Here is a 26,217-nt window from a genome sequence, read left to right on the forward strand (position 1 = left end):
CTACTTATAGGATCATGATCTATGAACTTAATCTAAAAGTTAATGTGTAGTCCCTGTATAGTCTTAATCTTATAAGGCTGAAGCCTATGGTCTTCAACTAATCCTCTATATGTAACTCATTTGTTGATATGAAATAGAAAAAAATGGGAATTTATTAAAAATAATTAGCACTGGCCAGGATACAAACAACTATAAAACTAGTTCCATAGCCCAAACTCCATCACCTATACCATGTAACAAATGGTACAAATGGTTTCAAAAGCACTTTTGAAATACCTTGGTAGTTAGTTGTTCAAACGACAATTGCAGCATATAGCTGGAAAATGAAGAGGCAAGACAAGATGAAGTGTGGGTAAATCAGGGGCCACATTTATTCAAATAAAGGCAATTAAGTGCTTGATTATATAATAAATGATATCCTGCCATGGAAAAGGCAGTGGTCCAAGAGCAATCCCCTTCTCTGGGCCCCATCCCCACAGGGTGGTTAGGGAGGCCTTCCTGCTCCCCCCCCGAGGCCTGCGCAACACTGAGTGGGTGTTACACGTTAGTCCCAAAGGTGAGCCTTATCCTGCCAGTAGGCCTCACAACCCAGAAGGCAGGCCTTAGATCCCACGTATCACCTTAAAGGGTGCCTAAGGGTGCTCACCAAAACCTACCGTGTGAAATTCCTGCACATATCTGCCAAACGTGACCAAATTAACCTGTTTACAAGATTAAACTACTTGGCCAGTCAACAAATCACCCAAATCAAATTAAGCCAGTATAGCAGAATGAGGATGAGCCAATCAGCTGAATTAGAAGAACAGTACAGGGTAGGAAAAAAACTTGTCAGCAAATGAAGGCTGATGAGCTAAAAATTCCTACCCGGCCCCAAGACAGCCAGTTAAATTTGTACTGCCCTAAGAGAGGGTGGGTGGGTGTGCTCCAGGCCAGAAAGAGGCCGAGGGAGGGTGGAGCAGGGCTTAAATAGCCACCCTGCCCCACCCCCTGTGGTTAGCCCCAAAGGTGAGCCTTATCCTGCCAACAGTGCAGAACTTTAACCTAAGCAGCCCTTTGAATCCCATTTATTATCCATTCTTCTGTGCTTACCACCTGTGTGGAATGGGGAGTTTGCAGGAGCCTGAAGAGTGTGACAAGCCACCAGGGGATGACTTTACACGCTTGCAAGACCTCCAACCTATTAGACCAAAATCTTAAAGGATTCTGGTGCTTGGCTTAAAGTTTTATTCACTAATGTGCAAAAAAAACCCTTGCAGTTTCAGAACTTATCTATAGCCAACATATATTTCCATCAAACTATAAAAAGCAGGGAAATTGGGCAGTTATAATGAATGCACCTGGGCAGCAGGAGACCTGACCTCCTCTCTGAGATATTGTACTGCCCTAAAAATCTGTAAAAATGCAATCATTGGGTTGGTCTTTCACAGGCCAATCCACTTCCTGTGTAGCTTGGAAGAATTTGGTAACGTGTCTCTGAGGGGGAGGAGAGGAGATTGGGTGGGTGGGCAGTGGGCTGAGGGAAAACACTTTTCCTTTCCAAAAGGAAAACATTGTTCCTATTCTACAGCAGGCATATGTGGTCTCCCACCCAAATTTAAACCAAAGCTGCCCCTGGCCACATCCACACCAGTTTAAACAGTCATGGCTTCCCCCCAAAAATCCTGGGAAGTGTAGTTTGTGAAGGGTGCTGAGAGTTGTCAGGAGAGACACCTTATTATCCTTACAGAACTACAGTCACCAGAATTCTCTGGGAAGAAGGGCTGACTGTTAAACTACTCTGGCCACTGAGCTATGTCAGGGGAATAGGAGTCTCCCACTAACTCTCAGCACCCTTCACAAACTACACTTCTGAGGATTCTTCGGGGGAAGCCATGACTGTTTAAAGTGGAATAAATGTCTGGTGTGGGTGTGGCCCTGATTAGCCAAGACAACCAGCTGTGAGTCTGGCTTTTAGCACACTGACAGTTGGTTCTTACTGAGCATGCCTGCGCTATTATAGATTCCAGTGGTAAATTTCTTACATTAATTAAAAATCAGCCATGCATTCTTTTTTTTAAACTGCAGGAGATGAAGGTCAGCGTATGGTGCAAGGTCATTAATAGCATTACAGGTATTATGTGAACATGGCTGATTTTTAATTAATTTCAACAAATTATGAGACTACTGACAGAAAAAAGTCCAGGTATCTGGATTCTTTTACTCGTGTTTCAGACTTTAAAGTCTGCACTCTCTGAGTGTTTTGTGTATTGCCATGAAAACTTAAGACAGTTGTTAAGCAAGCGTTTCTGAGTTCAGAACAATAGGTTTGTAAGATTTTGTTTTGAAATGAGCTTATGGGAAACAGCAGAATGGCATGGAGGTGTTTTCAATTTAACATGGCGGAATGTGAAAAATCCATACTGGCTATAGGGTACAACCACTCTTGTGGCTGTATAATTTATTTATTTTATTTTATTTTATTGCATTTTTAAAACCATTTAATACCATTTTTGGCCCTAGGAAGGCCCTCAGAGCAGTTTACATATAAGATCAGTTTACATATATGAACAAAACCAAACAAAGTGGTTCTTTGGATGACAGGCAGGCACACTTCCTATATAAAATTGATTCCCACCTTTAGTTGGTGTCACTTGGAGCTAGAAAGCAGGAGAACCGAACTGCATTCTGGGCTTTTGTGTCTACTCTTTCTAGAGTCCCAAGAACTTTTTTTAATGGGACCTCTTATTGGCCTAGGAGGATAGCATGTTTTTGCCTTCTCTTGGATGGGATCTAAGTCTAGGTGAGTTTTAACTGCTCACATGGTTTTGGTCCTGGTTTAAGGGCAGATGTGAATGAAAAACTGAGTACTGTCAGGGAAATCTTTGTGAGATGTTGGAATGGCAGAACACTCTCAGGCTGATGTGACTCATGACTGGGACTGCTGATTTTGGAAGTAATGTTATGGTACAACCAATGGGGGTTGTGGTCAGTTCCAGCAGAGAACAAGTGGACTTTGAGTGATAACATCACAATAGTAGAGTTATGTCAATGTGCTGGTTATCCATGCCATCCTATGTGGACATTGCAAAGGCCTGATTTATCCACTGCTTTTGGTACTGAACTTATTAGTCAGCTTTTCTTAACAATGTTCCTTTAATCAAATTGTGGCTTGTTTATTTCTCTTTGTTGTGTCCACTCTTACTTGCCCTTGCAACCTGTGTTTTTAAACTACAGAGATACTTGGATGATTGACAGTGACCAAACTGACCTGCCCACGATGTAAAAATTTTTTTGCTTTATATTCTTGAGCAATAGATGGTGGTGTTAGATGATTTTGTTAAATCATGCAAGACTTTCTGAGCAGAGCTGAACTGATAGATAACCTGGAATAAAGAAAATGATATATTCTTGGCAAAGTTGCATGATCATGAAGAAATCTGAAAATTACAAATAAAAATTCTTCTAAAAAAATGTTACATTTCACATTGAGGCAATTGTTTTAATTCATTTAAGCCTGTTTATTATCAACAATTCTGGAGCTGATTTTGGTAAACTTGAAACAATCAGTGGGTTGTATCCAGTGCTGTGCCAGCAGGGTTCCGCTAGCACAATGGGTCTTATTTTCCTTTCTTCTTGCATCTCCCAAAAGAAATTTGCTCTGAAGTGTCCCCCAACCCTCCAGAAAATGAAATTACTTTGTTTTTACTGACTATGGTACTCCAAAATTACTATGTAAACTTATTAATTAATTCTGTTCCAGTCTGTGAAGAAATATTTGGCTGCTTACTTACACAATTGAAACAGAAATATTTTTATTTATAATTTTTTGCCACCCTAGGATATAGACACTTTAATTTTAAGAAAATTATCAGTAGTTTCATAAGCATCCACAAAGAGAATATTCTTATTAAATAATTGTATACAGCAATGCAGATTGAAGATAATTTCTTTTTTCACATCAGAAAATAAACATATGAAAAACTAAGTCCTCTGAGGAACTATTTTCATTACTATACCTCAGTGTGATTATGTGAAGCTGAATCCAATGAATAATTGAAATAATAATGTGAACCAAATAAACAGTTATGATAATCCCAGTATATTTAACATATGAGCAAAGACTTATCCTATAATTTAAAATTAATCCTTACTGTATTGAGTACATTTGGTTTTGTCATGTAGTGTGTAACTATAGCAAGTAATGCAAAAACACAATTGCTTTTTAAATGACACCCAGTATCCATATATCATAAATTATACCCTGGAGCACTGATTCTGAATGGCTGCTGGCTAATTTAATATATATAATAGTAGTTTTTAATTACTCCTCTATCCAGTAATTTGTAGTGTCAGTTTTAGTATGTTTTGTCTGAAAGATAAGATGTTTACTTTGAAGGAAAAAAAGCCCACCTAATGGCTCTCCCTCCTTACAGTTAGGGGGGATCAAGGATACAACTCCCATAATCCTTGATCAATAGGTTTCCAGCTAACTCACCTTAATCTCCAGACTCTTAGCTTCAATTAAAAAAAAGAAGAAGTTTCTAGGTGGTCTGGTTCCCGAGATATACACCAAAACGTCAGCTGCCCCCGCCACAACTGTCAAATCTCTTTAGCAGCTCCTAGCTCTAACCCCGCCCTTTCAGGATTGTAGCCAATAAGCAGAGCTTGGAAATTGCTGGCTGGGGCTGATGGGAGTTGTAGTTCAAAAAAAGTAACTTTTCCAAGCTCTGCCAATATGTGAAGCCAGGGTTGTGATTTGTTGACCCAGACTTCATTGCAACGTCAGGAAATTGTGGCTTTGAGATCTTCAGTTTGAGTAAGTAAGAATATGGCTTAAAGGTTTTTTTTTTCTCTTGTGAGAGTCAGACTCTGAGCTGTTGGAGAGGGCAGTGCTTTGAAAACCTTGGCAATATGAAAGTAGTTAATCCAATACTTGCTTTTCTGGGAGTAAAGCAGTGCAACGTGGAGTAAACCCCATTAAATTCATTAGGACTGACTTTTGAGTAGACATGGTTAGGATTGTGCTGTAAATTAATGGGACTTTTGAGTAAGCATAACAAAGAATTGTGTTTGTGTTGTAAATCTTTCCCTCTCCTTCAAATCCTGTTTTTAAAGCAATTAGGCAGGGTTTACCTAGGTATCACATTTTTTATTATGTAGGAAACTAATACTGATTTTTTAAAAAATGTTCTGCAATGACCAACTGGTTTGACAAGAAACTATTATATGGGGTGTATTTTTACAAGTGTGTGTGTGTCGACTCTTTCCAACAACCCTGTGAGGTAGGGTTGGTGATTGGAAACCAAGGCAGCTCACAATAAGAAATAAATCCCTTTAAAAACCAATAACCATAAAACAAGTAAAAACAGTTGCAAAACAGCTTAAAGTAGCATGATTCTGAATTTTGGCTTGGGTGAATGAAGTTTATTTATTTTTATTTATTATTTGATTTATATCCCACCCTTCCTCTCAGTAGGAGCCCAGGGCGGCAAACAAAAGCACTAAAAATACTTTAAAAATCATAAAAATAGACTTTAAAATATATTAAAACAAAACATCTTTAAAAACATTTTTAAAAGCTGTGACTCCAAAATTTATTTATGTATTATATATATAACACTTGTATACTGCTTTATTGTAAAAAATCTCAAAGCGGTTTACAGAAAGAATTAAAACAATAAAATTATTGGCAAAAAACAGTTAAAGACATGTATCGAAAAACATTCAAATTAATAAAACCAACAATGAGTAAAAACAGATTTAAAAACACAATAGCTTCTACATGCGTGGATAGGCTTGCCTAAACAAAAATGATTTTAGCAGGTGCTGAAAAGAGGTGTCTGCCTAATGTCAATAGGCAAGGAGTTCCTACCAGCCTTTCCCAACTAGTGGGCCACCAGATGTTGTTGGACCACAACTCCCATCAGCCTCAGCCAGAATTGCCAATGGTCAGGAAAGATGGGAATTGTGGTCCAACAACATCTGGTGGCCCACTAGTTGGGAAAGGCTATGCTGCCACTTTGTTGTTGTTATGTGCCTTCAAGTCAATTTTGACTTACGGCGACCCTATGAATCAGTGACCTCTGGTAGCACCTGTCATGAACCACCCTGCTCAGATCTTGTAAGTTTGGGTCTGTGGCTTCCTTTATGGAATCAATCCATCTCTTGTTTGGTCTTCCTCTTTTTCTACTCCCTTCTGTTTTTCTGTGTTGTCTTTTCTAGTGAATCATATCTTCTCATTATGTGTCCAAAGTATGATATGTGTCCAAAGGCAATGGTAAACCACTTCTGAATACCTCTTACCACGAAAACCCTATGAACAGAGTATCCAAAATGCTGCCACTTTACAGGACTGATTTCTTACAAGAGCAGAACAAGTACTATGTGGCACCCATAACATGGAAAGCACAGCTTGAACTTGGCCTGGTAGCAAATCAGCAACCAATGCAGATTTCAGAGCAGAGGTATTATGTGCTGATAGGATCTCACTCATGTCACTGACTAGCTGCAAGGTTTATTTTAGTTTTGGTTTTTGGCTATGAATCCTGACTGGTTGTGAGATGCTAAGTTGTCTGCCTTACTCATAGGAATCTTGTTGTGTTTGGTATGGTATTGCATTTAGGAAAACATCACTGTCTTTTGTTTTTCATTTTTTGTTTGCATTTCATTTACCTTTAACCTCACTCCCTTACGTCCATAGAAGCAACAGCAGTGGTTGCATGTGCTCAGCTCAACCACCATAAAACCCATTGATGATGCACCTTGTTGGTTTCATGGCAGTTTGTTTCTTGCCCAATAGTGGTAAAAGAGAATTCACATATTTGAAAGTGTGGCTGCAGTTGTTGTTCCCAAGCTGCTGCCTGTGAAGGTAGACCATACCATGTGTGTGTTCTCTCTGTCAGTTTTTACTCACTGGAATTGGGTTGGCTGTCAAAGTGAGTTTATAGTAGCCCACAGGGTAGACAGAAAGAGTAGAGAATCTTCTTACACTTACTCATTTCTCAGCCCTCTTTCTGAAGTGAAGGGTCAAATCTGTAAAGAAGTTTGGAGCAGCCACATTAAAAGATAAGGGCAGGGCATTCCAGGCAGGGGGTTGCCAACCCTGGTTGGATATGGATGTCTTTGCAAAGGATTCCTAGTCAAGCTTTACCAACAGCACAGTCCAAACTATATCTACTAGAAGTAAGTCCTACTGAGTTCTATGGGGCTTAGTCCCTTAGTAAGTGTATTTAGAATTGCAGCCTTCAGGGGCATCCATCTTTACTCCCGAATGTTCCCATCTGACATCTCCACAACACTAGGCTCCTTTCTTCCTACAGTGGCCTTCTGGTGACTGGACTGGCCTGAAGGCACTTAAACCCTTCTTGCCGAAAGCAAGTAGGCTAGATTAAATGTTCCCTACCCAGGCTCCATCTTTTAGCTAAGATATCTATCTTAATTTCCAATCAGATTGTTTTTAAATTGTATGCTCCAAGCAACTGTGATTGATGCTTAATGTATCATGTTAATGATATCACTTGGGCCCACCCTGTGACATCACTCGGGCCCGCCCCTAAAATCTCAGGTTTTGGGATGCTTCTGACCTGGCAACCCTAAGCTGATGGGAGCTGGAGTCCAACAACATTTGGACCACATGTTCCCCATCACTGGGTTAAATCCTCCAGTGAATGGAAGATGCCCTTCTGTTTGTGGGGGACCACTCCCTAAAATTACTGACATGAGCTGTCACTTCAGATAAATTGTTGTAATATAGGTGTTTGTGAAATGTCACAGTTGTATTTGAGATAGATTTGATGTTTGTGGTTAGTAATGAACAAAATTCCTTCAGGCTGATTTGGAATGGGCCTAACTCAGATTTGTTAATTTGGCCCCATTTTGAACCAGACTTATGTTTAAATCAGGCTGTGTCACCAATTTGTCACCAACTCATGCAGAAACACTTAAGTTTTTAAGGGGTGTCACAGGATTAAGTCCTAACTACTGGCATGATCATGCACAATAGCATCCATTGGTACAAGAATGCATGGAAAATGTAACCATTGCTGAAGTGAGGAATAAAGCTTGATGAAACTTTATTTTATACATTGCATTTGGCTTTGCAGGGACAGGGGCTCTCAGCTAATCTGCTGACAGTGATACCCCTGGGCCATCTGTTGTGGTGAGGGGGAGGTTTATGAGTAGGAAGGGTAGCTTAAGACAGCATGATCCATTCCTCCTGCCTGTATTCCTCAACCTAGAAGCAAGGCTGGTACTCTAGCCCCCCAATTGATATTACTTGTGGCCCCTTGAGAAGAATCCACTGGTGCTTTTATCCTGAATATGGTCCCTGCCAATGCCTAAGGCCTGCACTTACCTGAGAGTAAGTCCCATTGAACCCAATGTAATTTACTTCTGTGTAGACATGTATTGGATTGCGACCTAAGTATCCAAACCAGATATGACAGTAACTCAGTGAGGATACAGTGATAAGCAAATTTCAACTAGAATGGTTTCTTACGACGAAAGCAAAACCCATGACTTTCAGTCAGACACTCAGATATTATTTTCCACATGGCCAATGACAAAAGAAAAACATGAAGTAATAACACAATCGTATAGAAAGGAGGGAAGGCAAGAAGAAAAGTAGTTGATTCTATATTGGTCCTTTTTTATTTTCCTAGAACAGACAAAAGCGGGAGGCCATCCAGCACTGAGCCAAGTGTCCAGTGGACAGGGCCACAAACAGTGGTCCAAGTGAGCTGTGGGCACAGTAGTTCACTAGTTGCAATGTCACCTAGATACTCTGTGTCCTCCCTCCATCCTGTTCCCCACAAATAGGCAAAATGGAACACCCTTCCCAAGAATGAGGAAATTAATTCTCCAATGTTTTCCAGTTAAATGTAGACTACATGTGAGCAGAGCTTGGAAGTAACTCATTAGAAATAACGAGTTACTTGTAATTCGTTACTTTTTTAAGTAATGAGGGGGTAACTTCACTACATTTTGCTAGTAACAGAATGACTAGCAATTTCCCTACCTTTTAGCAGCAATGATAACGTTTCATGCGTTCCATTTGGAAGTTCCTGGGGGTGAGCAAGGGGAAGTCTTCTGCTCCTGTGATTGGTGGACAGAAGATACGTGCCTCACACTGGGCTTCTCGCTCTTCCCTCATGCTCTGTGTTAGGAGGCACGAGGGTGGAGGTGAAAAGGCAGATGGTGTGGAGTGGAGAGAGAAAGAAAAAAATGGATGGTGGAGGAGAAAGCCAGGGCAAGGATGACGGAGAAGGCAGTGGCAGCAGAATGGAGGTGAAGAGCTGTGGAGGTGAGTGATGATGATGTATGTGTGTGTGTGACCCCCACCCTGCTTTCTGTCAGCTCCTGCCCTCCCCACTCGCTCTTTCCCCCTGCCTGCCCTGCCCGCTCACTCACTCATTCAATCGCTTTACCGTAGCTACAAACAGTGGTATTTGTTTGTTCCTGACTCCTTCCATTCCACCCCTTCCTCTCCCACCAACCCTTCCCTTTCTCTTCCCTCGGCTTGGTAAGCACGTATGAATGGATGGATGGATGCAGAGCCTTGTACAGGAAACACCAAGAGGAAAAATGAAATGAATTCTCGAAAAAGCCCAAGCAAACAAACAGCACTGTAAGTGGCTCTGTGCTCTGCCGGGCTCTCTTTACATGAGACAGGAGGTATTTTGCCTAACTGCCTGCAAAAAGAGCTGTGTAAAGCCAAGGGGTTGAGGGACTAAAGGAAGTCACAGAATTGTTGAGCTTTCCAGAAAAGGTTGAGCTCCATTCCTCCCCCCCCGCCTCCCCTCCCCTTGCCCCCGCCTCCCCTCCCCTTGCCCCCGCCTCCCCTCCCCCTGCCTCCGCTTCCCCTGCCTCCCCTCCCCTCCCCCTGCCTTCTATACACACACATCTTAATGAGGACACATTAAGAAAAGCAACAGCCCTGGTGCTCTCTTCTCCTGCAAAAGCCATTGCTCTGCAACGCACTGGCAGAGAGCAGTGATTTCGAGTGAGATATATTTATGTATAACAGGAGGGGGAGATGACTTTTGAGGCAGCTCAGCCTGGCCCTCCCTCCCGCTCACTAGGGATTTAAATGTGCCTGCTTCCACTGAAAGTAAAGGCATGGTGGTGGGTTTCTGGTGTGTGTGTGTGTGTTTGCCCTCAACTAAAAAAAAGTCCCTGTTAGCACAATCTCCCCTTCATTGTTTTTTCTTTACAAAGACTTCTCTATATTTTCTGGTCATTTTACAACATGGACATTGTGAGAATCTACAACTGTAGACCACACAAACACACACACACAAATTGTTTTCTGTGCTTTTGCATTTTATTCCCTCACAACCTGAGCCCATTTTTTTAAGCTTCTTGTGCAGGTAAAAATACATATATAACCTAGGTAGGTTGTCTACCCAGTGGGCTAATAATGTGGACATCACCACAAGGCAGCTGTTTTCTGGACCACAGTAGCAATTCTAGCCTCCCATACAGAAGAAAGGTTATGAAATTGATGGAGTGCTACCTACCATCACTGGCAATGCCAACTCCAGATTAGGGGATCTTTGGACTAAGTATTTTCAGAAGACCCTCCTCTTTCAGTGTGCACTCTCCTGTTCCTTGCCACTGATAAAAGATGCATCATTGCTTCTTCCACCCAGAAGTCATGAGGAAAGACAAGGCAAAGGAAGACACTGTAACATTGTGCAGACCACAGTGCAACAGGGCATGTTGTCACACAATCCAGCACAGAGTCTGATGTTTTGATAACATTTCTGCCTTCTAGTTGTAAAGCTTCACACGTACCAGAACATAAGCACCTACTGGACCAGGTCAGTGACCCATCTAATCCAGCATCCTATTCGCACAGTGGCCAACCAGATGCCCACGGGAAGCCTGTAAGTGGGACTTGAGTGCAAGAGCACTCTCCCATCCTGCAGTTTCCAGCAACTGGTATTCAGAAGCATAGTGTAGTAGCCACTGATAGCTTTATCCTCCATGAATTTGTCTAGTCCTCTTTTAAAGCTATCCAAGTTGGGTGCCTCTTATGGGAGCCAATTCCATAGTTTAACTATGTGTTGTGTGAAGAAGTACTTTCTTTTGTCTGTCCCAAATCTTGCAACATTCAGCTTCATTGGATGTCCTCATTTTGGGGGAAATCTCCACTTTTGAAGTCAAATGTGACCATTGGATTTTCTTGGTAATTGCTTGATTAATATTATAATCATCTTCAGTGAAATACAAAATCAGTGACAAAAGGAGACTTTTAAAAAAATGCTGTTGAGTCCTAAATACTGTATGTATTGTTATCTGATTCTCCCCACCCCAAAGAATTTTGTAAGGGACTTGCATGATCTATGCAATCTAAGTATTATCCACAGAACACTATTAAAAAGTCAGGCCTCCAGTCTTAAAGCACTCTCTGTTTGCGATCATTTCAATATTAATAGTCATATTCTACAAAAGTGATGCTAGCAAGAGGGGAAAAGCATCCAGGGTGAAAGGAAATTAGTTTTATTACATAGTAATTACAGGAAAAAATTGTGACAGCTGACTTTAGTCTCTCTCTCATGTTATTCCAGTGCTGCTTGGTTAAAAAGATCTTGATCTATGCTGTTTGGCTAATGAGCAACAGTTTTAGAAATGACATCTCCTAGGAGCATGTTCTTTGCATTATGTGGGCCCTCCTTTCCTCTACAGTTGCTGGATCTTTCAAATTGTTGAGCACTAACAAATACAGGCAGTGCATTTTCTTCATTGTGGAATATCTGGTGCTGAAAACATTTTAACTCTTGTTTAGTATTGCCTGAAGCTGAATATTCAAGATGTATTGACCACCTCAGAAAACAACAAAATAACCAACCAGGGAGCAAAATATACTTTCACTGAGTTGAAAAGGTGCCATTAGAAAGGCATATTTTTAGATGAAAGGCTTGTTAAAGCAGTTTTCCAGAAAGTAAGGCCAGATGCAAATGCAAAGAATGAAAACACAGAATTTTGATCATAAGAATTTGGGTGGGAAACTTAGAAATAGATTTGTTCACCTAGCTCAGCCTTCACCACCCTGTTGCCCTCCAGATACTTTGGTGAAGGTTGAGAGAAAAACTTCCTCACCTTTGGGACCTTTGGTACATGGCTGAACTTTGCTCTCCTGGCATCAACAACCCCATTTGAAACATCATACTGGATATACAAAATGTCAGGGTAGAGGTTGCAACCTCTGTTTCCCCCCAGTATGCTAAAGTTCAGTTTATACAGGAAGATCCACTCTATGAAGGCTCATCCAAACATCTGGGGCCCTCTGCTGTGCCAACTTAGAGCTGGCACAGCAAAAAAGGTAAAACTAACTGCCCCTCACCTTTCACTTTGGACAGGGCTTTGGATGTGGAGGTCAATGAGCCCCCTGCTGCTCCCAGCCAGGACTTTGGATTTCTCCCGTAAGCCCTCTTGTCTGAAGGGAAAAAAATGAATACAAAACATTTGGACCCACCCATGAAGTCATATAGCTCCTCAGTTATTTTTTTTTACTGATATTTTCCAATAATTGTGTGCATAGGTTAATAATGAAAGCAGCAACAACAAAATGAGTACAGAGCCATTCATTTTGCACACTTGTAGCAAGTGTTTTGTGCAAATTATATCCTATAACAGAACAGCACTATGTGGCAAAACCTTCCTGAGATTTACAATGATTTGGGTAACTTCCATTTGAGCTGCCATCATGAACTGGCTCTTTATGAAATAGCCCTGCTTTGCGAGATGGAATAGCTGGAGACAGCGAGAGAGAGAGAGAGAGAGATGGGGTGCGATGTCCGACAACATTCTAAACCCCTTTGTCAGACAGAATGTTTGTGCCTTTAGACAGGTCCATCAAAAAAAATATTCTACAACCCTCTCTCTCTGTTTGTTTATTTTTACTGTTGTTTTAGGCTGCTTGGATGTGCAGCAGCCAAGGCCTGCACCTTATAGGCATTTTTTTAAAAAAGTAACTGAAATGTAACTGTAGTGATTACTTTTGAGATAAGGTAAAGTAATCAGTTACTTTCAGAGCAGTTGTAATTGTAACGGTAATTACTACTTTTTTGGGCCATGTAACTGTAATTTATTACTTTTTAAAAATAATCTTCCAAGCTCTGCATGTGAGCATGTGCAGCAACATCCTTTGACACATAAACCACTTCTTATGCTTCCCAGTACTGGTTGTACACTCCATGCTTGCTTGCAGCAGAGTCCAAGACTTAAGCCTAAGGCCTGTACTGTTGTGAGGCTTTTCAAGGTAAGTGTGAGTGAGGGATGATGCAGGGGAGGCTTGCAGGGACAGGTAGCAAAGAAGGCTAGTGGTGCTGAAAGGGGACAAAGGTTGCAGAGGTCTGAGCTTGATTCAAAAGGATTTCGAACTGTTGAAATATGTTTTCAAGCTCCCCATTTTGAGATCCAGTGGCATCACTATTTCTGATGCTGATTTGGTGTCAAAGTAACATTTTCATCAGTAAAAAAAATTGTATGAATGCGCTAATGGTTTTAAAGCCTGCTTTTGGCATCTAGTGAATTCACCTGAATTACAACTTTGTTCCGAAAAGAGGATGACTGTCCTTATTTGCTATATGATCCATCAGATGAAAATTATCTGCAGTAAAAGTCAAATTGTAGTTAACTGTGTCAAAGTTCACATCTGTCTAATATTTTAAAGGTATTTTGGGAAGGTAAAAATATGCTTTACATTCTACATAACTATGGAGTAAAAACATATGTTTGACTTAGCAAGAAGGAAGAAAAAATACTAGGATTTTTTTTTACTTGACAAGAAAGCAACAATAAGAAAGGCATATGAAATTTGCACATTTTTTCCATGCTGTCTAACTATTAATTTGCAATGTTTAGGCCACATAGGCAGGAAGGAATTAATACAATGTATCATCACTTAAAAATAAAATGTGCAAGGTTCAAGCAAAGGCTAGACTGTGATTCAAGATTAGTCTGATGCTTTGATCATGAGTCTTCGGGCTTTCATGACAGGATGATAAGGATTGGTTGTGACTGCATATATGCTCTAAACTTTATTTCCTGCAGTATGATACCGAATGACACAAATTGCTTCCAAAACTGGCCCGTGAGATTCTTCTTACAACATGCATTAGTGCTGTCAGCTGTTTTTCCCAGACTCACATGCTCTCAAGCCTAGCAACTTTCTTGCTCCCTTTCTTTTCATTTTCCAAATGTGTTTTTGAGTAGCAATTTCAACTGAGCTTCCTAATATTTGATTAATGTTCCATTTTATGCTGTAAAGTAAAATAAATTACACACATCATGATAACAAATTATAAATAATTGCCTCATAAAAGGAATATAAATTAGGAAGAAAAATGAGAATAATCCAGCCAAAGTTAAGCAGCCCAAAGTCCCACTGATTTCAGTGGGAAAATTAAGCATGTGCTTAAACCACTGAAAGTAATGAGGATTAAATGTTCTTTGGTTGGATCATGTTTCAATTTCCCCATGTTGGTGCGTTGTATATTATGAATAAAAATGTATCAGCAGTTTACGGCAACAGGACTAAAAGGGCAAAATTGTGATATAAAGATGAGTTTAAAATGCTGATTCAGAGACTAACTGAGCACCTACTTTTAGACTATCCTTCCCCCCCTTTTTACCCAGGAAAAGAAAGAGAGAACGTGCTCATAGACAATGAAAAATGCAATTTGTTAAAGTATCTGGAGAGAAATAACATATATGTACAAGTGGAAGTATAACAGTCAGCCTGTGCTTTGAGGCTATGTTACCAGTGGTAATCTTGGGGACAGATGTTCGTCTGGAAAATGCAAGACTGAAGATTTGGCTAATTTGATAATTTAACTCTTATGATTTTATTACTAGTGCAAAATCCACTGGATTCCTGAATGCCCTGGGTGAGTTCCCGTAGATAGAGCAGGTGATCTTGTTGAAGCCTTTGTAATGCTGTGGAACAGCGAGGCGCGTCAGGCTCTTGACATGGTTGCCCCTGAGCACCCTCTCCGGCATTGTGGAGCCCAGTTTGCATCTTGGTACACCAGTGAGCTAAGGGCAATGAAACAGGCTGGACGATGGCTAGAGTGCAAGTGGCAAAAGACATGCTGTGAGGCTGATTGGGCACGAGTAAAACATAACTGTGCCTACTGTGTGGCAGTGAGGGTGGTGAAGAAAGCCCACTTCTCTACCTCCATCGCATTCTCAGGTAACTGTCCAGTGGAACTTTTCTGTATTGTCAGGGGTCTGTTGACATCAGCTCCAGAAAATGGAGTTTTAGATCCTTTGGAGGCCCACTGTGAATTGTCTGCAAAGCACTTTAAAGGTAAAGTTGCTCGCCTCCATAGCAGTCTTGATGCCCTATCCACATCTACTGTAGTCCCCAATGAGGTGTCCATTGCAATGGCTGCTGCAACTTCTCGAGAACGGTTTCAGTTGATGTGGCCTGATGATGTAGACAAGGTGCTTGCGATGATGTGGCCAGCAACAGGTCCTCTTGATCCTTGCCCTTCTTGGCTTATTAAAGCTTGCCGAGGGGGGTTGACCGAGTGGATCCAGGGTGTGATCAGTGCATCATTGTGGGAGGGAGTGGTTCCAGCCGCCCTGAAAGAGGTGGTGATCTGACCACTCCTGAAAAAGTCCACCGTGGACCCATTGGTCTGCGAAAATTACCGAACAGTTGCAAATATCCCCTCCTTAGGGAAGATGATTGACAGGGTTGTGGTGCAGCAATAGCAAGTACTCTTGGATGAAACAGATTATCTTGACCCATTCCAGTCTGGGTTCAGGACTGATTCTGGGCCTGAATCGGCCTTGGTCACCCTGATGGATGACCTTTATTGGGAAAAGGACAGGGGGACTGCGACCCTGTTACTTTTACTTGATCTCTCAGCAGCTTTTGATACCATTGACCATGATATCCTTCTGGGCCGATTTGGTGAGATGGGCATCGGAGGCACTGTTTTACAGTGGTTCTGATCCTATCTCCAAGGTCGTTTTTCAGAGAATAGCATTGGGTGATTGTCTTTCGGCCCCTTGGCAGTTGTGCTGTGGGGTGCTGCAGGGTACCATCTTGTCCCCCATGCTGTTTAACATCTATATGAAGCCCTTGGGAGCGGCCATCAGGAGGTGTCACCAGTACACTGACAATACCCAGCTCTATTTCTCTGTAATATCTGAATCGGGAGAGGCCATGCAAGCCCTGGACTGCTGCCTGGACTTGGTGGTGGGCTGGATGAGGGCCAATAAACTGAGTCTGAATCCTAGCAAGATGGAGAGGCTGTGGGTTGGTGGTTCCTGAGTTCAGATAATTGGTCAGTTGCCAGCTTTGGATTGGGCCATAGTCCCTCTGAAAGAGCAGGTCTGTAGTCTGGGGGTGCTCCTGGATCCATCTTTGTCACTAGAGGCCCAGGTGACCTTAGTGGCTAGGAGTGCCTTTTACCAGCTTTGGCTGGTATGTCAGCTGCAGGTGTTTCTGGACCGGGATAGCCTAACCACTGTTGTCCATGCGCTGGTAACCTTCAGGCTGGATTACTGTAATGCGCTGTATGTGGGGCTGCCCTTGAGGTTGGTCTGGAAGCTGCAGCTGGTGCACAATGCGGCGACGAGACTGCTCACTGGAGCAGGGTATCGCCAACATGTCACCCCGCTGCTGAAAGAACTGCACTGGCTGCCCATTAGCTACCGGGCCAAGTTCAAGGTTCTAGTTTTGGTCTACAAAGTGCTATGCAACTTGGGACCAGGATAACCTTATCCCAGTTGATCACTGCACTCTGTAGGTGAGGGTCTCCCGCAGATATCATCTTATCAGGAGGTCCGTTCTGCACAACATAGGAAATGGACCTTTACTGTGGCAGCACCTACCCTTTGGAATTCTCTCCCTTAAATATTAGACAGGCGCCATCTTTATCTTTTTGGCACCTTTTGAAGACCTTTCTCTTTCAACAAGCCTTTTAAGTTGAGACTTTACCAGTCTGCATCTGTGTTGGAATTGCTTTTTAATATGTTTGTAAACCTGTTTTTAAAAAAACAGTATGTTTTTAACCTTTCTTTTTCTTTTTTTCTTTTTTAAGAAGTCTTCAAAGCTTTTAAAAATGTTTTTAAAGATGTTTTGCTTTAATGTATTTTAAAGTCTGTTTTTATGGTGTTTTAAAGTGTTTTTAGTGCTTTTGTTTGCTGCCCTGTGCTCCTTCTGGAAGTAAGGGTGGGATATAAATCAAACAATAAATAAATAAAATGTGGTGGCTCAACTGCTAATTGTGGCAGGTTATTGCTACCATGTTGTGTCACTCCTGAAAGAATTGCACTGACTACCAATTAGCTACCAGCCTAAATTCAAGGTGCTGGTTTTGGTTTTGGCATGGGATCAGGATATCTGAAATATTGTCTAACCCATTATATGCCTAGTCAATCACTGCATTCTTCAAATGAGGGCCTCCTGCAGATACCATCTCATCAGGAGGTCTGTTCTGTACCATGTAAGGAAGTGGACCTTCAGTGTTGTGACACTTGCCCTTTGGAATTCATTCCCCTTAACCGTAATCCAGACTGGTTTTTTTAAAAAACCACACTGGCTGACTTTGGAGTATATTTGGACCCCAATGAGATTTCCAGTGGAAAGATGGGTCACTTTGTATCCCAAAGACCTTTTTTCTTTTTTTCTTTTTGGTCACCACAAGTGTGTTTAACAATACCAAAGCTCCTTGAGCCAAAAAACACTTATTCAGAGGAAGTAGAGTTTTTCTGAGCGGTATACATTGGCTCCTTCTCCATGCATATTGAGTAAACTGGGGTATTTTTGGACCCCAGAATTTTGTTTTGTTTTTGTTTCCAGAAGGAAATCAGTAAGTGGTAATTCGCTGAAATTTGGAGACATTGTATAACTTACAGCTTGTGACAATGACATAGAAGGGATAACCCCATAAGTCTGCTGATGTGTAAATTACACAATGAAAGGCAGAAACTTCCTCCCAGGGCTTTTTGTTTGGGTATTTTGGCCCCTCCCCTGGTTCTTCGTTCCAGAAGGAATACAGTAAATGGTAACTGGATGAAAGTTGGGGACATTGTACAGGAGACAGTTTGTGATAATGACCTAGAAGGACAACCCTGTAGGTTACTGTTGGTTACTCATGTGTAAATTACACAATAAAAGGCAGAAATGTGCCCCCAGGGCATTTAGGGTATTTTTGGACCCCAGTGTTTCCCCTCCCCCAAAGGAAAACAGTAAATGGTAACAGGCTGACATTTTGGGATGATGTACAGGTTAAAATTTGTGACAATGTCTTAAGGACACCCCTGTAGGTCTACTTATGTGTAAATTACACAATGAAAAGTGCACCTGCGGTCCAAATGAAGCCCATAAAATTGGATTAAAAATTAGACGTTGCTTTTCAGTCTTTTCAGTGCCTTTTCAACAAGCCTTTTAAGTAGATACCTTTACACCAGTCTGCGTCTGTATTGGAATTATTTTTAAGATTTTTAAAAACATGTTTTGTTTTTAAGATGTTTTAAAGATGTTTTCAGTGTTTTATCCCTTGTTGTTTGCCACCCTGAGGTCCTTTTGGGAGAAAGGGCAGGATATAAATTTAATCATAAATAAATAAAATTAAAAAGTCTGTATGTGTCCTTAAACACCAATATAAGTTTTAATTTGTTAGGAAATTGCAAATGTACTTGATGAAATCATAATATGTTCAGTAGTCTGTGTAATTCATTCATAATTGCAATATTTAGCATTTTATGACATTCAGCTAAAATTGGGTTGGATATTAAAATAGAAAGCAAACTGTGTTTCCCCCGTTCCTTAGGTATTATATAAAATTGATCACACATTTTTTCTTTAATTTAATGGATGAAATTTAGCCAATAAAGTGCCTCCAAATAATTTGATAGCATATTTGTTTTCTTTTTAAAAGCTTTTTTTATATCACAGGGTCGTTTTTACCTTGCTATAAGGTAATTAGCATGACTGCATATAAATATGTAGGATGCATAGCTGAGAAGTTTTTCTCACAAGAACTGAGGTGATAATAGCTTAATTCTTGCTTGATTTTTCTTGTCTTTGCTCCGGCAACTCTAGGGTGACCCTGTCCGTAATCTGATGACCTGCCATTGCACTCAGCTATTAGGAAAACTGTTCTATCCATAGTTGACCCTGAGGGTGGTATCTAGAAGACCACTGATCCACTGACCCATGTCAAGAGTGGATTTAGAATCTGATCTACTGTGCCTCTGACATAGTCAGTGGGGCCACTGCACATGATGTGTTTTTCTGCTTATTAAATGCCAGGCAATTTTCATTTGTTAAAAGGAAGACCAATTTTACACCAGTTTCTCATTTCCTGGAGCCATTACCAATATTCAGCCTTTCCATTCATAAAGAGCCTATTACAAGAAATTAATAGATTTCCCACAAAAATCTGTTGCTTGGCTTGGCTCAACTGTGCATTCATTAGTTAGGACATTTATATAATGTTCCGTTATAGTATACATTAAAAACATTTTTATTTTTTTTAGAAAAGCAATACTAACCAGTCAGTATTTGCATGGCCCACATTTTTCAACATAAACATCAGTGTTAGGCCAATGTGTACATGCATGCAGAAAAAGCAACTGCTTGATTATTATTATAAGCTGCTTCTTCAATTCATTTTTGATGTGTGGCTTTAGCATGGGGATGCTGGTGTTCAGAAAATAACAAAAGCCCTGTTGCATAAGAAAGGTGCTTGGGTTTGCTTGTTGCTGAATAGATGCATTGTAATCAGCAATTCAGACCAACTGACAAATAACAGATCAACAAATTGAAATCCATATTTTAAGTAAATAGACTGGATCCAGAGATTTCGTTCCACTTAAAGAAGGGACTTCCATTAATTGAAAAGGTTTTCCAGGAGTTGAACAGAATTTTGGATCAAACCTGTTCTAATTAACTGATTATGCCAATTAATTAATATTTTAGCCTTATTTAAATTTTAACCAGCTGCCAATTTTTAAATTAGCCAGTGTTTAATGGGTTTTGTTGCTATTGCTATTAGCAAGGCGATTGTTATCATAGATAGGAAACTAATAATTCCAGTGTAGAAGGAATATGAAGACAGTCCCTCAGTGGTAGTACTGTAGTTGGCTGTTTTTACTAAGACTTTTGACAAGTAAGTTTCAGTGTACATGCGAAGTGCCTTTGCCATGAGTGGCACAAAACAGGTAATGAGTGGGTCTTGCTATTTACTTACTTACTATACCACATTTTAAATATATATGTCAAAAATACAGAACAACAGTAGCTGCGCAAACATCTGTTCTTTCTGGCATAAGAATATGAAATATAAATCATAAGACTGAGAGGCCCAAGTTAAAAATACAAGTTGCTTAAAAGGCATGGTGAATAAAAAAGAAAAGACCATAAAGATGGTGCCTGACAAGCCTCTCTGAGGAGGCTGTTCCATAACCATGTTACCAACACCAAGAAGGTATATCCAGTTCTGTGCCTTTGTTGATGAAGGGCTTTTTGATTCAGCAGAGGCTTCTGTGAATTGAAAGATGGGATGTAATTTTTGCAAGTTCCTCCTTTTTTCTGCAATCTTCTGTGGTATTTACCCTGCTGTTGCAAAGGAACTTCCCAGGCTTCTGGAATAGATTTTTGGGGAAGAGGGCAAGAACTTTCTGTCAGTGGAGGGACATAATTGGATGCATAATTGGATATAATTATTAAACATCTGATAGATGTAGAGACTTGGTAAACATTAGGTTTTGCTAAAACAGGGCTGGTGCGAAAAAGGTCTGAATACTTTTCCATTGCACTCTGCTATCACCCGCCATAACTGAAATAATTCTATTATAATCCAATTTATAACATGTTGGTTTTCTTTTCCACATAGGAGCTTGTTCCTGAATTTTATTATCTCCCTGAGATGTTTGTCAATTTCAATAATTACAATCTTGGAGTAATGGATGATGGGACAGTAGTGTCTGATGTTGAACTTCCACCATGGGCCAAAACCCCAGAAGAATTTGTTCGCATAAACAGATTGGTAAGATAGCAATCAACTGTTATTTGTATTAAGCACTGGTGCTTGAAATGCCTTTCCTTAGAGAATGAGATTTGACCTTTTGTTCTGGTAAAGCTAGAATTTATGTAGGCTGGGATCCAAAGAGCTTCTTTAGGTGTACCCATGGGCTTGGGAATACTTACTGGTGTTTTCTTTTTTAACCTAAACAGTAGACCCTCATCCTTACTTCTGTGGATCATATTGTTGCTGTTATGAAAATGTAAAATGTGTCATTCCATTTCCTTGGCTTTTCTCATTGTTTTCGTGTAATGTAGAATTTAAAAAAAATATTTTTATTTGATTTTTATATACAAATTTAACAAAGAAAAAAGAAGAAAAACATCTCCTTTTGTGATGTATGTACTTTACAACACCTTTCTTATCTTCTCAAATGTACTGTAATTGCCATTACTGAGATCACTACTATACTAGTAAAAGAGACAAAATTTACATGTCTTTACATATTATATTAGATATTTTGTTAATGCCACTTCAGAGGGAAACCATTATTACCCTTGTGCATGTCTATATATATACAATAAAGATAAGCCTTCACTCCCTCATGATGTCACAGCGGGGGGTGGGGTGACCCAGCAAGCTATGTGGTGACTGCAATGGCCATGGCCTGGGCCTCGGTGGCTGTGGCCTGTACAGGAGGCCGACTGGGAGACTGGTGGTGGTGGCTGTATCTGCAACCTGAACAAGAGGCTGGGCAGGAGGCCGTTGGTGGCAAGCAGTAGCAGCTGGAAAGTCAGACAGGATGCTAGGGAGGCAGGTTTGGTGACTCATTGTGTGGGAAAGCTGGCTTTGGTGATAGTAGGCAGGACTGGCCAGCGAAGCCCCTAGTTAACTATAAGTCATTAAAAGAGTGGCATTTCAAAGCTCCTGCTTTCCGCCTTCCATTACACTTGGCTGTTACTTGTAAACTTCTACTTCTTTAGATTATATATATAATTTGAGCTTTATCCCCACAGTGATCCACTGAAAGCAGACATCTCTGTACACTATGATAGCTTTTCCATGCAGGTTAGCTCTGGATAACAGATCAAGCATCTCCACTTGCTCTGGTAGTCCTATTTCAGTTTGTTTGGTCATTATCAAATATGATTTCCTCCTAAATATGCTGTATTAATGTCACACACCTTAAGCTATTTCTATAATGCTTTTTAAAGAGCTCACATAAATAATTGCTCAAATTTGGGTTTATTCATTCCATGCCCTGTAATGTATTGTAAAAACCTAATCCTTTTTTCCAGCCGCGTAATCTAAATTGTTTTTTTAAAAAATACTTGAAATTATTTGAAAAATCACGGTAGGACATTTAAAATTGTTCACTTTTTTACTGCTTGTTTATTGGACTTTTATGCCAAAACTCAATGGTGGGTATAAAGGATAGAAAAGCAATTCAATCAATATTATAACAACCATACAATCTAACAACAAAACTGGTATACAATCAAATGAAAGAGGCAAAAGGTTATCTTTCATTTTATCACTGGATGTTAAAATGTAAAGTGTCAGTCCAGCTCTTCGCTCCCTGCTTTCTTTCCCCATACCCTGCATTCTGCTCCATCTATGGAATTCATACTCACCCTTGCATATAAAGTTATGCTTATATTAAGAACATGTGTACACATTACCATGTGCAGGAGATGGATTGAATTATTTCTTAAGTTTAAGCAATGATTGCCATTGAACTGTTTTGAGCTTTGAACCTAATAAGTTGCTTGGAGAGGGACTTCTATGAACTATAACTGAGAATCCCTCCTACTTGCATATGCCTGATGATCTGAAAACTCCAGGCTAGTATCCCTCCTGAAGCTAGGGATTATGGTATGATCTACTGGATGACACCGTCCCTCAGACAGGCATTTATAAAACAAAACGCTTCTCTGTAATTTTATTATTTATTTATTTATTTATTGCACTTGTATACCGCCTCATAGCCAAAGCTCTCTGGGCGGTTTACAGCAACCAGATACATTGAAACCAATATACTATTTAAAACACATATTTAAAAAACAATTTAAAACACAATTTAAAAATTTAAAACAATTTAAAACGCATGCTAAAATGCCTGGGAGAAGAGGAAACTCTTGACCTGGTGCCAAAAAGATAACAGTGTTGGTGCCAGGCGCACCTTGTCAGGGAGATCATTCCATAATTTGGGGGCCACCACTGAGAAGGCCCTCTCCCTTGTTGCCACCCTCCGAGCTTCCCTTGGAGTAGGCACCCGGAGGAGGGCCTTTGTTCTTGAACGTAGTGTACAGGTGGGTTTGTATCGGGAGAGGCGTTCCATCAGGTATTGTGGTCCTAAGCCATGTAAGGCTTTATAGGTCAAAACCAGCACCTTGAATCGAGCTCGGAAACATACAGGCAGCCAATGCAAGCGGGCCAGAATCGGTTTTATATGTTCAGACCGTCTGGTCCCTGTTACCAATCTGGCCGCTGCATTTTGCACAAGCTGCAGTTTCCGAACCATCTTCAAAGGCAGCCCCACGTAGAGTACATTGCAGTAATCTAATTTTAGGATGAGAATCACATTGCTATTATGTTAAAATGCCCAGGGCCATGAAATGAAAGCATATGAGCTTAGGTAGGTCTGGATTTTGGTCCATGTCTGGATGGAAGACTACCCAGGAACTTCATGTACATTGTGAACTAAGCAGAATAAAACTGTAATATATACCTGTAAAAGAAGAAGAAAAAAGAGCCAATGTGGTTTAGTGGTTATAATGTAGGACTAGGAGCTGGGAGACCTTCAAACCTCCGCTCTGCCATGAAGTTCATAGTGCGACCTTGGGCCAGTCTCTGTCTCTCAGCTTAACCTACCTCACAGGGTTATTGTGGGGAGAAAACAGGGATGTGGAGAACCATTTATGCCATCCTGAGCTCCTTGGAGAAAAGGTGACATACAAATGTAATAAATAATGAAATGAAAATTACATTTATGGTGTATCCACAACACTATTCCCCCCATTTCTTCTCCCCCCCCAAATGTTTGGTTATTTTTTCACATATAGCAATCTTTCTCATTTATTTTACTTAATTAGCAAAGTGAGGAAGTTTGGTTTTGGAGTTCATAATAGTTTTCTCCATTCCCTTCATAAAAATATATTCTATAGAATAGGGAAAAGGGAAGTCTTACATACATAATTTTGTATTGTTTTTAAATGGTTTTATGTTGCTGTACACTTCCTTGAAGTTTTACGAGAGAGCAACATAGTAATGCTCTTATAAATAATGTTTTACAAGTGACTTTTGCTCTTTGTGCAATGCCTTGCATTTGTTGAGCCCAAGTGAAATGGAATGTATACGTAATGTATATGAGTAATTACATGATTAATGTTCTGTTCTGGGGTTATGCAAAACATGTTGTGCTTCTGTAATTACATAGCACCAGTGACCGTATTTGTCAGCTGTCTCATTAGTATTTTTGTAAGATTATATAAATGTGAGTAGCGAGCAAAATTGTAAAAAATAATTAAATATACCTTGACAAAGAATTCTTTGTAATAACACATTGGGTCCCATAAATGTTACAAAAACAGAGTTGTCTATTTCATCCTTGCAACTTTCTAAATTGCAATAAATAACAATAGTAGTTTTAAGTACCCATTTTGTAAGCTATCAGATGCAGATTTCCCCCCTTCAGTTTGTTTTACTGATTTTTCTGCAGTGATTAGACCTCATGAAATGCATACTGCTTTGATCTGTGACCTTTTTGTGGTGCTAATCGGGTTCCTGATATCATTATACCTTACTCGTTTATCATATTTCCTGCATCCCATCAGCCAACCAGACAGCCCAAGCCTCTGTTTTAGCCCTGTGCCTGGCAGGTTTCTGCTTTTTCAGATTATTACACTGTGATACTTTGGCTTCTCATAACCAGACCCACATCAAGCTGTGTACTACAATTAAAGTCAGATGGTCCTCAGGTTCAACAGGGATATAGTGTTGCAGCTGTCCATCTTTTATTGGAATAGACCAGCAAGACGAACAGATGATATATAGGACAGTACCTATTAACAGATCGTACAGTACCAGGTCAATAGCAGGGGTTCACAATGCTAATTGGCAGACATAGTTGCTTTAATCGTAACTCCCAAAATTAAAAAAATTAACAAGATGGGGTTTCATTAAAACAGGTTAGATGTGTTTGCCTTTGCCTCTGAAAAAATGAGTAGGATATTAAAATATATTTTAATAAATAATATAAACTATTGTGACTTCTAAAACCAACAATTTACTACAATTTAAAAAACACACAGAAAAACAGCAGCAAAAAATCAAGTTAAAAATCATAGCAGAAGCTGAGGTTGAAATCAAAGCCTGGGAGAGCAGCACTACCTTCAGCTGGTATTTGAAAGCAGTTGAAAAGGGTCCTAGATGAATGGACAAAGTGTGTCACAATTAAAGTGACCCTGGTTGCCACTTACTTCAGAAGGTGGCAAGATTCTGAACAGGACTTACGAGGAAGATCTTCATAGTTGGGGATGCTTGTATGGGAGCAGATAGTCTTTCCGTCCCAGATCATTTAGGTACTTTGAATTAGACACACAAACAAATTGGTAGCCAGTGATTTTATTAAGTATTGCTAAGATACATTCCTTCTTGTCACTCCCAGTCATCAGCCTTGCTTGTGGTATCATGAGTTGTGATACTGAGTTGTGAAGACTTCCTGAAGTCTCCAAAGGCAACCCTACATTATGAGCATTGCAGTAATACAGCCTGGATATTTTCATGGCATCGAGAAATGTGGCCAGATCTTATACTTTTTTATGTACTGCCAAATGATTAGTTGGTGTGTGTTTTTTAGATAATATTCTAAATAATATTTTCAGATACAGAAATTATTTTGGTTTTCAGTGCAGACATTCACATTTTCTATAGCTTAAAAAAGCATTACATTGATCAGTATATTTTTGTTTAATTTAATTTAATTCTTACAAATGTAAACAAATTTAACCAGTATGTTGTTTCTTTTTCTAAACTTGTTTGGATTAAATGTCAACTTGTTTAAATGTTGTCTTATTATTTGTATGTTATTACTTTAATCAGTTCATAAAAGAATTAACCTTTTGTATCCTAAACTTATAATAACCATACTTTCTTCACAGTCAGTGCTAGTTAGTTAGGTAATTTGTGCAAATTTCTTGTTATGGAGTGACACTACCTATTTAGATTCAGCTGGTGTGCACTG

The 26,217-nt window shown here is 40.0% G+C and overlaps 1 protein-coding gene across 4 annotated transcripts in view; it reads left to right on the forward strand.

Moving 5' to 3' along the window:
• Window positions 1-26,217, forward strand: part of LRBA (LPS responsive beige-like anchor protein) — a 654,576-nt gene that overhangs the window by 495,561 nt on the left and 132,798 nt on the right. For all 4 annotated transcript variants that reach the window (XM_061584671.1, XM_061584674.1, XM_061584673.1 and 1 more), the window contains exon 47: window positions 20,844-20,996. In XM_061584671.1, the coding sequence (XP_061440655.1) occupies window positions 20,844-20,996 (153 nt within the window). The remainder of the gene's footprint in view (window positions 1-20,843; window positions 20,997-26,217) is intronic.

Source organism: Rhineura floridana, chromosome 9 (genome assembly GCF_030035675.1).
Source record: "Rhineura floridana isolate rRhiFlo1 chromosome 9, rRhiFlo1.hap2, whole genome shotgun sequence".
Classification (NCBI taxonomy): Eukaryota; Metazoa; Chordata; class Lepidosauria; order Squamata; family Rhineuridae; genus Rhineura; species Rhineura floridana.